Source organism: Carassius carassius, chromosome 18 (genome assembly GCF_963082965.1).
Source record: "Carassius carassius chromosome 18, fCarCar2.1, whole genome shotgun sequence".
NCBI classification, from domain to species: Eukaryota; Metazoa; Chordata; class Actinopteri; order Cypriniformes; family Cyprinidae; genus Carassius; species Carassius carassius.
In genome coordinates, this window is record NC_081772.1 from 17,092,187 (window position 1) to 17,107,445 (window position 15,259).

The window sequence follows — 15,259 nt, forward strand, 5'->3', positions numbered from 1 at the left end:
CAATGTCTTCACTAAGTGTGGATAAATCATAATACTATTATAAATGTCTAATTCAACATTTTATGCAGTACCGTTATATGTAATTTATTTTTTACAACAGTGATTTTATCATACTTTTATTGTGCCCTTAAATAAATAAATAAATAAAATAATAATAAGAAAGTGTTTTTTGGTCTTAGTATTACATAATGGACACGTGATGTGAACATCATTCTTTAGTCACATTGTTATTGCTTTTCTAATTCTAATCATTCTAAATCACTGATACTGATCAGTTCCATGCAGTTATTTCAGAAATTTGCCTCTAGAAGTAGCTTGTAATAGGACTAGTGTTTTTTCACTAGTATTTGTATAGTTGTTAAGTTTTAATGTTTGGTATCAAGTCATTGCATTCACTACACCGCAACCCTCATCAGCATTAATTTCTACATTTTGCTTCTGAGATAAATTTTGCAAAGCCACAGAAGACCCAGACCGGAAAGCTCTCAAAACAGGTACAATCGAACGGTTTATGGGCTAATCACTTATATTTAATGGACTATTGACATTGAAGTCATGTAGCATTGCCCCCTGCTGGTATGGATCATCTAGAGACATGCCAAAAGTAGTTGTTAATAATAATAATATTAATAATTGTCAGCTTTTTTTCAGTGACAATATAAATATTTATATATATTTATATAACCCGTGTTTTTACAATGAGTGCGATAATGGATGTGCACAAACATGTCTTGCAAAAATGTTCATCCTCAGAAATAACAATGTTCACTCAGATTGTTCTCTTGATTTCAGAGGGGATAATGTGGAAGGGGTGGGTCTCAGACCCAGTTGCCCCTTGACCCCACATCAGCACAATCTATAGTGCTGTGGCACAGTGGGCACAAGGGTCCGGTTACATGTGCTTCACAGTCTACTGTGCTTCAGTAAATGTCACACATTGAAACCAAAGTCAGGGGAAAAGAAAAAGTCAGGGGTCAGGTTCTTTAATAAGCTCGCTTCTTCAGGGTTCCTCCTTTTTATGGGCTGTCTTTCCCAGGATTTATGAACATCTTTGCTGTTTTTAATAACAGACACTGAAAACTGCTGTCTTGTGGAGTGTGAATCTATTATTCCTTCCTTCATATCTGCTAAACATTAAAAACATATTATTTTGATTAACTTTTCTCATATGAATATATATGTATTATTTGGTTGACTTCATTCACACTGAAGGCCGGTTCCTTTTACTTTACATTCTTTTGGTGAAACTGGAGAGCGAATTCAAAGTAAGGTGTTTTTCTTCTCTTTGGTGCCTTTTGTTATAAAGGATGAAAAGTGCTTTAAGGTTGCCCAGTAAACCATCCCATTCACTATACAAGGAGATGGAGTGACATATTTTGTATTTAAATAATACAAAAAAGCAACATAACACCGCTTCCCATGAAACACACAGTGACATATAGTCTGCAAAGGGGAAGTAGGGGACACGAAACACGCATGTCCCTATTTCTTGCGCCCACCAGTTCTTTGCTCAAAGCCCCAGACAATAGTGCTTTCTTACCCTTCAGTATTCCAGGAGGCGCCATCTGATACCTGGCAATCAGCTAATCTTGTGCCCTAGGCGACAGGGTCACCTTTGGGCAGGTAACAATAGATTCTTTACCCAATGTGCTTTTTTGTCTCCTCCTTTGTGCGAGGGAGCAAATCCTACCTGGGCGCTATTCAATTAGCGCTTACTCACACAGGCTGGTGTAGACAACTGTGCATCAAGAGAAGGAAATGTTCCCACGGCAGTAAACTGACTTTGGACTGCCTGGCTCCTACTTTCACACTTTTATGAGCAATTCAAGTTTGCATAAATACCTGTCTCATTTATTTAGTAATCTACTGTCTTATTGCATTATACACTACAATATCTTGATATAGAAGAGAATATAGAGAATGTCCTCATAAAATCATGTTTAGTATTACCAGTAAGACAGTATATATCTTTTATCACTCTTTCATAATCTACCAAATGATGAGCCTGCGTTTTTCCATGGAGTTCGAGCCAAAGGTCTATTTTTGCTAGATCATGTGAGGACGGTTCAGGAAATCTAATAAGGATATGTAACTTCTCCTAGTATACTCTGGCTTTTTGGATGACCTTCACTTTGAGTAATGTCATGTCAGGTACCATATGACACTTTAAGAGTGAGCGGGGCTTATTCAGCTGCCAGGCTTTGGCTAGAGATCACAGAGGACGCCTCTGGTGAGAACACAAGCTTGATCTCCACCATGCTGCATATGTGTACGTCCATGCATTAATAATGTCTGAGATCACCGCCAGCCATCCAGGGGGTCCAAGCTGTAGCCTGATCTGGTTAAATGGATAGAATCTTGGGTGTCATTTGGACTGACATCACACCTGCCGTTGCTTGAAAGCATATAGCTGACTTACCTGGTGCTTCTAATAAGAGATGATTCACTGAAAGTGATGTCATTACCTTTACTTATTGAATTATCAGGCTTAGGAGTCTAATATTGAACACCGGTGTCAGTGACATAGACAACCCTCGGATCATTCATTATATATGTACAAATATAAATATTTAATAGGGTGGAAGGGTTTTGAAAAATAGGTTTCTTTCAAGCAGGGCTGATGTTTTAAGCTTTCTTGTGGTTCTCGCAGTACGTACAGAGCTCATGTTTGGTGTAAAGGTGTGGTCACATTAGCAAAATTTCACGGCTGAAAAGGTCCATGCCAAATCTGTAGTGATATTTCACAGCTCATGCAGAAGTCACTTTCAAACCAAGCGACTTGCTGTCGGTAAACTAATTCTTCGTCACTGACTTGAACCCGTTGCGAAATCTGCATTTGGAATCTTTCTCCCACATGCGAAATTCCCAGTGGAGTGGATTCCTTTTGAAACTCCTACTGCATTTTGCTTGTGAACATTTGCCCAACTACGGTAAATGTGACCGCACCTTACGAATATTTATCTTGTCCTAAGATGCTCACAGAATTCAGCACTGTGCATTTTCTAATGCTAAAGGAAATTACAAAACACGTCCATATCATTGTAAAACAGTTGTCACAAGAATAAACAAAAACAAACACTCGTACTTCATACTAGCTTCCTAGTATATTAACAGTTTATGAGAAAGGCACATGTGACCAATTGTGCTAATGGTCATGATTATATACTTAAAAAGAACACTTACTAAGTCCACATTGGGATGCGTAGAAAGAGACATATGAGTATGAATCACTAATTCTGTAACATAAAATTCCTCCACAGTCAAAGGAAACAAATAACATTTATCACATCTGCATCATCACACTCAAAGAATTTAAATACAAAAAAACATAAACACATCTGTGCTTCAATAAATTCTTGTTAAAAGAAAACAATCACTATAAAGCTGCATTTTTTGCTTCGGATCACATTTGTGCTTTTTAATGGGTCTTTTCGTACATTTTATGAGGTGAGAGTATAAAGATATTGCATCTAAATAATCTTCAGAAGGTCAGTGCATTGCCTGGTACAGTCTGCAGCCATCTTAGTGCAAGTCGCAATATCTGAGGACAGGAAGGCACTGTTCGCATTTTATATCCATCGTCAGGGTTCATTTGAAAATGATTTGTGCTTACAGGGTCTGTAAGGGCACAATGCGGCGCAACAAAACCAGTCTAGCAATAGTGAAATGCAGCTCTTTGTTGCTAATGACATCATCATAGGTCACTTCCATCATCGTCCATCTGTACAGTCTGCAGCTTGGCCAGCTCTTTCCCTTCCATGTCCAGATCCCCACAAACAACCCTAACTGCGCCTTCTCCTGCCCTAGAAGCCACTTGCAGGCTGTTGTGCAGCTGGACATCTTGAGACCTGTAGTCCATAGTCTCCTGGAGGCCACGTCCAGCTTGATTTAGAGCATGTTGTACCTCGGTGCCGGAGAGGGCAGAGGTGAACGTGGCCGTGACAGTAGGGGGATGTGAACCACTGGTAGAAGAAGAAGAAAGGAAAAGGGATGCTGTATAGCCCAGGTTGCTGCCTTGGTCCATGGGCATTTCAGAAGGATAAGTGTAGCTTCCAGACACATCCAAAGGCTCCTGCTTCACGGTCTGGGTGTACAGCAGGGTTTGGCTTGAGTGTTGAGGAGAGTCACTGACCATGTTGCCTAAAGGAGCAGAGCCTGAATGGGGGAAAAAACGAGAAGATGAAATCCAGTTCAGTAAAGGTAGCTCTCCATGTCTAGCAAGCTTAATAAATTACTGGATATATGTGATGCATCACACACACACACACACACACACACACACACACACACACATGCTCATGCTCACACTATGAATTTGATCCGGAAGTTGCAGAAAGTTCTTTGTGGAGAAACACAATAAAAATTTATTTTAATTGTCCTATTTGATGCTCTTTAATGTGGCGTAACTGATCGTTGTATCCGCCTCATTTTAAACGAAGAGCACATGAACTGCTCTTCTGCTTTACTAAATGTTATAGCACTAAATAAAAATGAACGAACATCAGAAGGTATGTTGAAACAACTTAGCTCAATCAGTGTTTCAACCATGGAAAGAGGTCAATAAAACATTTTGTCAACATGTCACGTTTACCTCAGAAAAGCCATTCAGTGTCCTTAGATAGTAGTTAGCAAGAAAAACATTATTTTAGAGAACAGCAAAATATCACTTGAAAATTTTATTCAACATTATAAATGTATCATATTTTCCATAATGTTATATTGATGTATTAATTATTTGATGTAGTTTGAATACATCTAATTATGTAAAAATATATATAAGTCTGAAGTTTTAATTAACTTCAGAGGCTATTTTCTCAGGAAGAGGACAGCTAATGAATTATATTTTATATTATGTAGAAGCAAAACAATTAGATCATTAGAAAGCAGAGACTTTCCTTTTTGATTCATTGCTAAAAAAAACAGAAAAATTTCCAGTTCAAACCGACACCAACGAAAATGATGAAGCAGCTATACAGTGGTAGCCCCAAACACTTTGCCCGGGACATCAACCCTTCTGAGTTTAATTCAAGGTTCTTTTCCTTTACTTGGCAATAGCTTCTCTTACAGCTCGTAAAAACTCAATTGAGAATGGATGAGAGAGAAAGGACAGAGCGTGAAGGTGTGATCTGTTTATCCAGATGAGACTCCTTTGTTGTTTTCTCAAGAGATTTGCTTCTGTCCCTCTCTTTTTCTTTCATTTCATTCTTTCGGTCAATATCTTTGTACCTCTCGTCATTCTTTTCTTCAGAACTTTACTAGTGAACTGTAAAATGAAACACCTTTTTCATTTTCAGTTTGCGGTTAAACTCGCTATGATTTCCTTGTAACTCTAGAATGTGGTTCTTGGCACATGTCTCTTGCAGTGACAGCTGCTGGCTTTCGGCCAGACACTTTTCTTCCATTAGGCTTGCACAAATGTCTGATAAATAATCACTGCGCCCAACCCCCCTCCCCCGCTTCAAACTCACTCACTTTCTGAAACTAGAACCAAGTTTTCTTAAGCTTCCCGCAGACATTGCTTGTGGGAAGAGGGTTGTTGTTTAAAGGGGGTCAGGAATATATTTTTCTTCCATCTGACTTATACGGTTTACTCAGCCCTCTTTTGTCATCTGGATGACTATGCAACAGAAAAATCTGAAACCGTATCTCACTAGTTTTGACTTCATAGACAAAAATGACATTGCAAGTACTTTTCTATTGTTTCTTTGTATTTGTGAGGCACTCTAGAGATCAAACTTTGTGTTTTTATGAAGACGTGGTTTATTGAATTGTCTTGAAAATTATGGGCACAAGGAAACAGGGTTTTGGCCAAACAATTTTAATATAGTCTTTTTCTTGCTGGATCGTTTGGGCTCTACATTTTTCCTGCTAAATCAAAAGTTCAGCCAGGGGTGGGTTTGTTTTTATGTGGCTCGTAAACTGCATATTAAAGGATAAAACAGACTAGCAAGAGAGGAGCAGAATGCAGCTAGCCTTGCTGTTATTGATGTGGCCATAAAATATTCATGGGAAGAACCATTAGTAAGTGGTTAGGGCCATGGAGGGGAGGTGGGGACCGTGTTGAGAAACTGCGTTTGGTATGATCCGCTAGCCAGTTGACCTGAACCCCCACATGCCTCTCACAACTTCACCCACAAGACACTCCGACTGCCCATGACCCACAAGGCTTTCTTGCAAAACCTCTGCTCTTTTGCACCGAGCTCTGCAGTCACTTTTGGCAAGCTTAACCACAAAAATGTTCGGTCACAGTATCCTCCAAAGTGATGATGTAATTACTTTGGCTCTCATAAGCTCACTAGAAGTGCTTGGACTACTTTAGATATTGTTGGTATTGTGTCTTCGAAGGCATATGCTTGAGATGCAGAGGTGCACAACTGGAAGTGTCAGGAAAACATTATGTATATACCCAATCTACAGAAAGAAATAACCCCAAAATGAAAAATGTTGTCATTACTCACTCTCATGTTGTTCCAAATCTGTATGATGACAAAAGAAGATTGCTTTTTTGCCCATGCAATAAATGTTCAAGTTCAAGTTTCAAGTTTTCAACCCCACTGACATTTATTATACTCGCAAAATATCTTATTTTGTGTTCTACAGAATAAAGTAAGTCATACAAGTTTGGAACAACATGAAAGTTGGTGAATTTTTTAGTGAACTGTCTCAATATATCTTATAAATGGCCTCCTACCATGAGAGGATGATGTTGAGGATGGGGGCAGCATTACAGGAGGAAGACCCATGGTGGTTTCACTTAGATGAAGGCCTCCTGAAGTAGTGGATGGCGTGGAGGTGGCTGAAGCGAAGGAGACCACTGAAGAAATGACTCCATCTTCAGCATTGGAAACTAGAGTCTGCATGGCCTCCAGCTTTCCAGAGGCAGTTTCAGAAACCCCCATTGAGAACGGAGCATAAGACACAGAAGACCCACCTAACCGTCTCTCCTGACTGTGATGGGAGACCCTCTGGGGATCAAAGGTCAAGAAATGGCCACTCGTGGCACCAAGTCCATTCAGGAGAGAGTTGCTACCGTGTGACTGGACGTAGGCTCCACCGTTGATGTAGTGAGCATTCACACTTGCTAGATCACCATTAAAACTCATTCCTCCAGATGCGTGTGAATGCATTTGGACATCTCCAATTTGTTGGATGACTGTTGTTCCTCCATCGGAGTAAATCGTAGTGGGGGCTGTTCCGTGTGTGACTGAGCTAGAAGAGCTGCTGGAGAGGGGACGTGGTGACAAGTCCTCCTGGCCTTTACTGGACTCGTCTTCTGTACTGTGATTGCCATCTGACTCACTGAAAAAAAAAAAAAAAATTTTTTAGAAAACAGACCACAGTGTATGTTTATTTATTGCTTTGGTGCAAACAAAGTGGTGTTTGTCCTGAGATGCAATTTTTTTTTTACAAAGTCATCAACAATTTGCAGTGTTTTGAATTTAGTCTGTTCATTTTGAATTGTTGTAGTATACTACATATTAATTCAAGAATTATCACATTATTTAATAACAATAAATAATATAAAACATTCTTATAATCATTTGGAAATAGCTGTGCATTGTAATTATCTGGTGAACCTTTATACTTTAAATCTGACAAAAAAAAGGTTGTTTATTAGTTTCTCTCTTAATCAGTGAATTAAAAATACTGTGGAATTTCAAAATGAAGAAAGTGTGCACATGCCAAGTTAAGGCATGCCTTTAACTTCTTTTTCAGTAGCATTATATGCACTTAGAGGCACTTTAGAAAATACACTTTACAAACCAACTGTCAAACTTTTAAGCACACTGCAATCGCTAATATTGTTAAAATCGACCTCTTGTGCTACTAAAAACAGACCGCTTTAATAAAAATCTTTTTCTATCAATATCTCAGTCATAATTTCTTAACAGGTAAAAGGATAAAAATCAGATAAAAGGATCTGAGCTCTTGGAGGCATTTGGTGGGTCTCTTTCTTTACAGACAATGACAGCTGCGGGTGCATCGTTCGGAGTGACTCGAGCAGCCAAAGCCGCATCTATACAAAGATCTTATTGACACGACAAGCCGTTGGTCTTTCTGAGACCAGAAGCTCCCATAAGGAGCTCATGGACATCTTCGTTTAAACAATGAGTAATTATCTTCGTCAGAGTGACAGTGCAACATCAAAGCAGCGCGTACTCTAGAGGCATACGGAAATAATTTACGAGCCTCAAGATTTAGGCTATTTATGACAAAAGCAGCATTTTACGGGTATAACGGATAAGAGTTATTTCCAACGCAGTTTGAAACTCTGAACGATCTGCAAGCAGAAGTTTACAAATACAGAGCTTCTTCTTATCTTCAGATGCCTCAAGCTGTGAAGAGGATTTTGGCCACGTCAATAGATTGAGTGCAGATCTCTCTGACTGATAACCAGGGTGGGACAATAGCCTTAAAATCCAGAAACAAATATAGACAATGGATATGGTGATGGCTGATCATATCTAAAGTAAACCTAGGGTCTGTTTGGGTTGCATTTGAAAGCAGTAACATGTCTGTTAAAATGTCTTTGTTGTGATTATCCAATTAATGTGACCCTTTTAATTCAATCTGACAATTTATGAAATGTCTACAAAGTTAAAAGAGGCATCAGTATTTGTTAGCTGAGCTAACAACTCAAAATGTGTTTTACATAGACGAACTTTTAAGCATTCTTAAAATATTTTCCATTTATATGTAGGCTACTTTATTTTTATTTTTTTATTATTATTATTGTCTTGACATCCGAGAAACCTGTAATGCATCATGAACTCTTCAAAAATGGCTTTAAAATAAGAAAATCATTATTTGATGAACCCATGAACCAGTGTACTTTATTTTTAAGAGTAAACGCGTCGCAGTTTTCCACGTTCTTCAAAACTGCACCTCACTGAAGCGCTCCAAGCTTCGTATTTCAAAACATTGGTGAAACGTGTCCTCCATTCGGTCTCGTGCATTCCATCATAAGTTTCCCACTCTCGATTAACAATTGAAATATAGCTGCGGTTTACCTTTTTGACTGCGCCTCGGATGGATTTCTGTCTCTCTGCCTCTTGTTTTTGAACCAGTTGCTGACCTGCGTCAGAGAAAGTCCTGTCATTTTGGCCAGATTTCGTTTCTCGGCTGGAGAAGGGTACCGGTTCCGCTTGTACATATCCTTCAGCGCGTTCCTAGACCTCTCTTTGAAACAATACACGGTCTCCTCTCCGTCCCAGATAGTCCGAGGCAGCGGATATTTCCTGCGTAAACGGTATTTGTCCACGGCACCCAGCGGTCTGCCCCGCGCCTTCTCCGCTTCATTGTAGCGCGCCTTGTACCACATGTCCTGCAGAGACGAGTGGTTTGACGGACTGAAACTGTGGTTCTCCAAAATGCAGTAGAGCTCTTGGTAGCGGGCCTGGTGGAACGCGACTATCGCTTGCGCTTTCAGGATGCTCTCGTTCCCCCGCAGCAGGTCACTCTGCGGCAGTGACCAGAGGAACCTGGCCAGGCGCTCCACGTTCCCACCCTGCAGCAGCGCTTCGCAGACGCACGCGACCTGCTCGGGGGAGAAGGCCAGGGAGGCCGGGGAGCAGTCCAAAAGTTCGGCACTCTCCATCGGCAACTCCGCGGGGTCCAGCACTGACAGCTTGACACTCCCACGATTCTCCCTCTTGATCTCATCGGCACTAATGACCTCGCTTAAGGAAGAAGACATTTTGAGCGCGTCCTGATAAGTCACTCCTCTGGGTTTCAGGCAGCACATCAGGCGATCGGATTTCGCCCCTCCATCCAAGCACGATCAGGTATCTGACCGCTGTGTGCTGTGGATAAGATCTGGCGTCCTTAGTTCCACCACAAGTTTAACTCCACAGCCCACGTTGGAAAGGAGTCCAAGCCCTGAGCGCATTTTGATTCGCCGCTCTGCCCCTGCGGGGAGGAGCGACGGGGATGTGAAGACAAATGTTTGCGCTGCTGGGAACGTTCATCAAGCGTGCAGTTAAAACGCGGGTACCTGCGAAAGGTAATGCAGGCTGTGCTTTGTCCACACGTACACAATAAAAGCACGAGATTTCACATTTTCAAATGCACAAAATACTTGCTTCTTGTTCAGCTTTTATCATCACTCAGTAGTTACTCCCAATAATAGATATGAGGCCAAAATATGAATTCTCTTGAAGAGAGCAGCATTATTTTTTCTTTTTAAATTACAAATTATAGGCTATAGCTTAATGGATGATTTCATTGCATTACCATCACCTTCCAGAGGTGAGAGTCAAAATTTTAAGGCTCTTTGTAAAATATAAATGATTTACAGTAGAAAACAAACTTTGAGATAGGTCTATAAGAAAGTGTAAATTCCTGTCATGATGGTGTTAATGAATGTTACACGAAAGGTATAATCTGAATAAGAAGACTATCTTGTTTATTGATATAAAGCATCCAGCTTTTTCTAGATTTTCTTTCATATGTTTAAAAAACAAATATCATGAGAAGATGGGCTGGTGGTAGCATTTTCCATTTTACTTCTCTATATTTGCAACAGTATGACTAAGACACACACATAGTTTGTCCTGCTTCATGTATATTTTATTTGCAGTTAAAATACATTATTTACATTTTTATTATTTTATTTAAATATTTTAAGTGAACTGATTAATTTAAAACACAGGTATTGGGTAAGGGTGTAACAACATTAGTCTTCGTACTTGACATTCATTTTCACAGTTTGGAGTTAAATTTTATGTTTGCAAACTACTTCAATTTATAGCACATATATAGGGAACAGTATAATCAATTTGAGACACATTCATCAGAAATTGAAACAAAATGTGCTATAACACTCTTCTATTTGACATTTAGATGATTAAATCTCTGAGCCAATCCATTGTTTATTCTCATAATGTATGTTTGCATACATTTTTAAAACATGTTGTCTAAAAAGCTTCACCTTTAACAATGAAATAATAATAACTACATGGAAATCTTTTTAGTCCTCTATTGTTTTGCAGGTTGTATAGGAAGCAGAATTTCTGAATCTCAAATGTTGCACTGTGGCTCTTCCAACTGTTTATGTCTGTCTATTTGTCAGACAGACACTGACAATCTGCCTCTTGATTGCACTCTTTTTTTCAGTTTGTCATGCTGTTTACTGGAAACCGAAGGTCTGAATGGGAGCCAACAACCGCAACAGCTGAGAGGAGGCCCCAGAAGCCTCTCACAAAAGTAGAGGGAAGTTTGACATGATTGCATCCCTAAAATTAAACACTGCACAAACAGAATACCTGGCAGCAGCTCTGTGCACAACCCTGCATTCACATGCTCTTTGGTATGATGGTGACATGTAGGTACGTAGGTATCAGACTTTATACTGGTCAGTGGTTACGGAAGGCCATGCCTGTCCCAGTGGAACGGCAGTAAACTATGTCTATCTTCAGCCTTATCAGGAATAGAATATGTAAAGATCAGAGTTTTCATGTTGTAGACATTGAAAATTTAATTTTCCTTATTTTGCTTTAAAATGATGTTATCTCTAATCAGGGTATGGTAAAATGTTGCGATATGAAGCGTTTCGTTACAATCCATCATTGTCACTATGCAGAGCTTATTGGCCTGCACACATATGTGCGCACTCCTAAATGTTTTTTTCACTGTTGAAAATGCTCCATTGTTAGTTTCTGTTCACTGGGTTCTTCGGTGGCTTGTGAAGATTTCCCAGGTTGAATCCATGTGTAAGACTGGGATGATATGTTTGTAATAGGGGGCTGGGTGTTGGAATTCAGCAGATAATTTCCTGCCAGTTTAAATCCTTAATATACCTGGAGCTTTAGAAGATGATCCAAAACACATGCAACTAAATCCATCACACTGCTTCAGTCAATTGGCCAAAATACACCAAGCAGAGAGGGACAGACAAAAAAAAGAAAAAAAAGAAAGGCCACCATGTTCATTCATTCATTCATTCATTCAGTGAGTGATTAATTTGTTAATTTTATTTAATTAATTTTTTTTCTATATATTTATAATTTAATAGATATATTTATTTATATTGTTAAAATTTAATACTTTGTATTGTTTTTATGAATTTTATTTATATTTTTATATCAGACTGATCAAAATGTCAAAGCTCCTTAGGGGGGTTAGATACTGTATGTTCATTATTTGATGAATAACTTTTTATGTTCTTTATGTCAAGGTATAAAGAGTGGCTCTCTAGTTCTCTAAAATATGGTCACCATCCGCTGTCTGTTTCATTGCTTGTGGCATCTCCACATGTCCAACACTATGGCCATGAATGAATCTTTTGTGGCACTGCAACAGCACAGAAGCAACCCACCCCAATCTCTTTGCAACCTCCACCCTTTCCTCCATATGTTCCCAATACATCTAAACCTGTGGCCTGGGGGGCTCTCACTAAGCACCTGCCCCTACTTGGGCTACAATGGGGGCTATTCTTCATGAATGATGGATAATCTAACATTAATGATGATTTAGGAATATCATCAAGATACTGTATGAGGGAGTTAGATCAGTGTCCTTTTATAATTAATTGTCTGAAGGTGATTATATATAGGGGTGCTGATGTGTACATTAGTATAAGCGTGTGTTTGTCAATGTTCTTTGTGCATCTGTTTGTGCACGTCTTTTAGTTTCCCCCATGTCTGGTTTTACCAGTCTTACAAAGGGGATTTTTTTTTCAGTTTGTTCGCACCATGCAGTGAGCCATTATCAGTTAGATCAACGCATGCTAAACGTAGGATAAAATGCCCTTGATTTGACTGTAATGCTGAGTTTAGGATGGAATGTAAGCAAAACGAGCCAGCGCAAGTATTTTTTTATTTTTCTGACAGTGGTTTGGCACAGCGTCTTCAGATATGCTTGTCTTTAAAAATGATAAATTTAACTTGCTTCACAGTTTGAACAGAGTTCAGCTTCCTCACTTCACCAGAAATGATCTTATCATGGCTGAGTGTCTCAATGGTTACGGTGTTTTAATGAGAATGCCAAGGTCAACAGATATTGCTGATATGTGGTTGCTGGATATTTTTCATTTATTAGTGAAGGGTCAATCACACCGGGTATGTTCTTATAATAGTTATAATTTAATTTTTATAATAGTAGGGAAGTCCACAACACAGCTATTACAATAACGACACAGAGGAACAATATAGTTGAAATCATGGTACATTTATTTGAGAACGATTGTACTAAAAACTGAGTTTTCGCCTTTGCATTTTTGAAATGTTTTGCTTACAGATGACATTGTTGTAAAAATGATCCCCATTCACACAGATCCACGAAAGTTTCTAAAAATGCTGTATTATGCATGCCAGGCCAGTAGTTGGCAACATCACTTTGTAAAGAAACACTATGTGCCTGCTCACACATGCATTCCTATAGACTGAACAGGTAATATACATAACATGGAGATGGTAACATTATAATTTTCAGAAACTTGCACTTTAAAACACATTTTCAAAAGTTAGCGTGTTCAAGCTGCCAAAATGCCATTTGCAGTTTAAACTGGGGTTGTATAAACAACCCCTCATTTAAGAATGATTTTTCCAGCTGATGAACAATAAAAACATTAAAAGCCAATCGGAATTCACCAAACATTTAAAGCAGCAGACGTTGTAACTGCACTCTCACTTATAATAAACAGAATGTTATCAATTGTGGATGCTAATATAGATATTGTTACAGTTATCTTTAGTTATTGTTCTTGGTGTAAAAGGGCCTTAATTTTTTGAGAATAGGGAAAACCAAATCACACCTATAGCGATAATGGCACAGGGGAATGATATCGTTGGCATAACATTCAGAAGGATTTTTTCAACTGATAAAGGATAAAAAAATTAACAGGTAATCAGAATCCACACTTGTTTAAAAAGCTTGTGCATTAAAACTGGCAGGCGACAAAACTTCACTCATGCTTAAGCAGAATATTATCATCCATTGATGTAGATCCTAATATTGTTAGTCATCTTTTGGGTTATCATTATTTACGTGAATGGGCCTTAATTCTATAAAATGTAGTAATTTCACAGCTATGTTGATAACAACATTATACAATATCTTGGTATCTTCAGAATATATTTTTTCCCCAACCAATGTATGATATAAACATGGACAGCCAATCAGAATCCAGCTTGAGCATTTAAAGCAGCAGACTGCAAAACTTTACATTTAGAATAAACTGAACGTTATTGTCCATTGTAATGGATGCTAATATAGTTATAGTTCTTGGTGTCAGCGGATTTAAGAGTGTGCATGGTATGTGCATTAGCAGGAGTATGTTTGCATTAGTGTGCGTCTCTGTGTGCTCAAGACCTGTTCAATGGGTACTACTGACAGACAGGGAAATAAACAGAAACTTGGAATGCCACAATGGTAAACACACTCATGAGCCACACCACTTCCGAAACCATCTCTCAGACGCTTCCTTCACCTTTATCATGTTGTCAAGATGATGATGACCGCCATTTTTGAAGACTGGCTGATTGGTATCTAATATATTGTTTAGATGCTTATGTAGGTGTTACATTTTCCACTTCTTTTGTGGAAATTGACTTCTAAAGGAATAAGTGTCTTGTCAAATGCTGCAGGCAAACTCTTCCAGTAAATACCCATCAGATTAATGCTCTGACCCCTGTGTCTTTGCAGCAGGCATACATGTGTTTCATCTGAGATGTCACTTTCGGCTGGAGGGTAAAAACTGATTTCAGCCTCCTAAGAATGATTGACAGTGCGGGACAAACCACAGCTTTGAAAAATGTGCTTTTTGTTTCAGTCATATTGCCTTTTAAGTTGTTGCAGCTTATCATGAACAGCTAATCTTGCACTCCATATATCAAGTTAAGAGTCTCGCTACCTTTTGGCAAGGGTCCTGCCATCTATCATTACTTAGTGTATCTTAATAAACATTATTAAATGCAATGTCAGCTGTCTTATCCGCAAATAGAAAGGTGTGAAGTTAGAGGTCACATAAAAACCACTGTTGTGAGTCAGTGAAAGGGAAAATCACCCTAATGAGTCCCAAAATATTCAGCCCTATCAGATTCCACTAGTGAATATGAACAGCTACTGATGAGCTGTTAAGATTATGTAATGATATATGATGTACTGACGTACATTCATTGTCAAATTCAGTGACGTTACTAATTGCAACAAATAAAATGCTTAATATGTCACTTTTTTATGTATATTGTAGTGTGACATCTGTGATGACTGTGCAGTATTTTGTATTGCCAACAAATCTTCAATTCCCAGGGCCCTCTGT

At 38.8% G+C, this 15,259-nt stretch overlaps 1 protein-coding gene across 2 annotated transcripts; it reads right to left on the reverse strand.

The window, feature by feature from the left end:
- Nucleotides 1-3,418: 3,418 nt before the first annotated feature.
- Nucleotides 3,419-9,876, reverse strand: LOC132092565 (homeobox protein SIX4-like). 2 transcript variants are annotated; one of them, XM_059498847.1, is made up of 3 exons: nucleotides 9,012-9,876; nucleotides 6,692-7,299; nucleotides 3,419-4,155 (listed from the first exon to the last, which is right to left on the reverse strand). In XM_059498847.1, exons 1-3 carry the CDS (start codon nucleotides 9,743-9,745, stop codon nucleotides 3,695-3,697), a joined length of 1,803 nt encoding a protein of 600 aa, XP_059354830.1. In that variant the 5' UTR covers nucleotides 9,746-9,876; the 3' UTR covers nucleotides 3,419-3,694. The 2 variants fall into 2 exon arrangements, with proteins under 2 accessions (XP_059354830.1, XP_059354831.1); XM_059498848.1 differs by having other exon boundaries at nucleotides 3,419-4,140; nucleotides 9,012-9,874.
- Nucleotides 9,877-15,259: the final 5,383 nt, after the last annotated feature.

Bases quoted from the DNA above. Each gene is read 5' to 3' on its own strand.
- LOC132092565 (XM_059498847.1), bottom strand. From the start codon at position 9,745: ATGTGCTGCCTGAAACCCAGAGGAGTGACTTATCAGGACGCGCTCAAA. The intron at 7,300-9,011 runs GTAAACCGCAGC...TTTTTTTTTCAG, and splicing joins TCCGAGGCGCAGTCAAAAAG to TGAGTCAGATGGCAATCACA. The intron at 4,156-6,691 runs GTAGGAGGCCAT...TCCCCCATTCAG, and splicing joins CTCAACATCATCCTCTCATG to GCTCTGCTCCTTTAGGCAAC.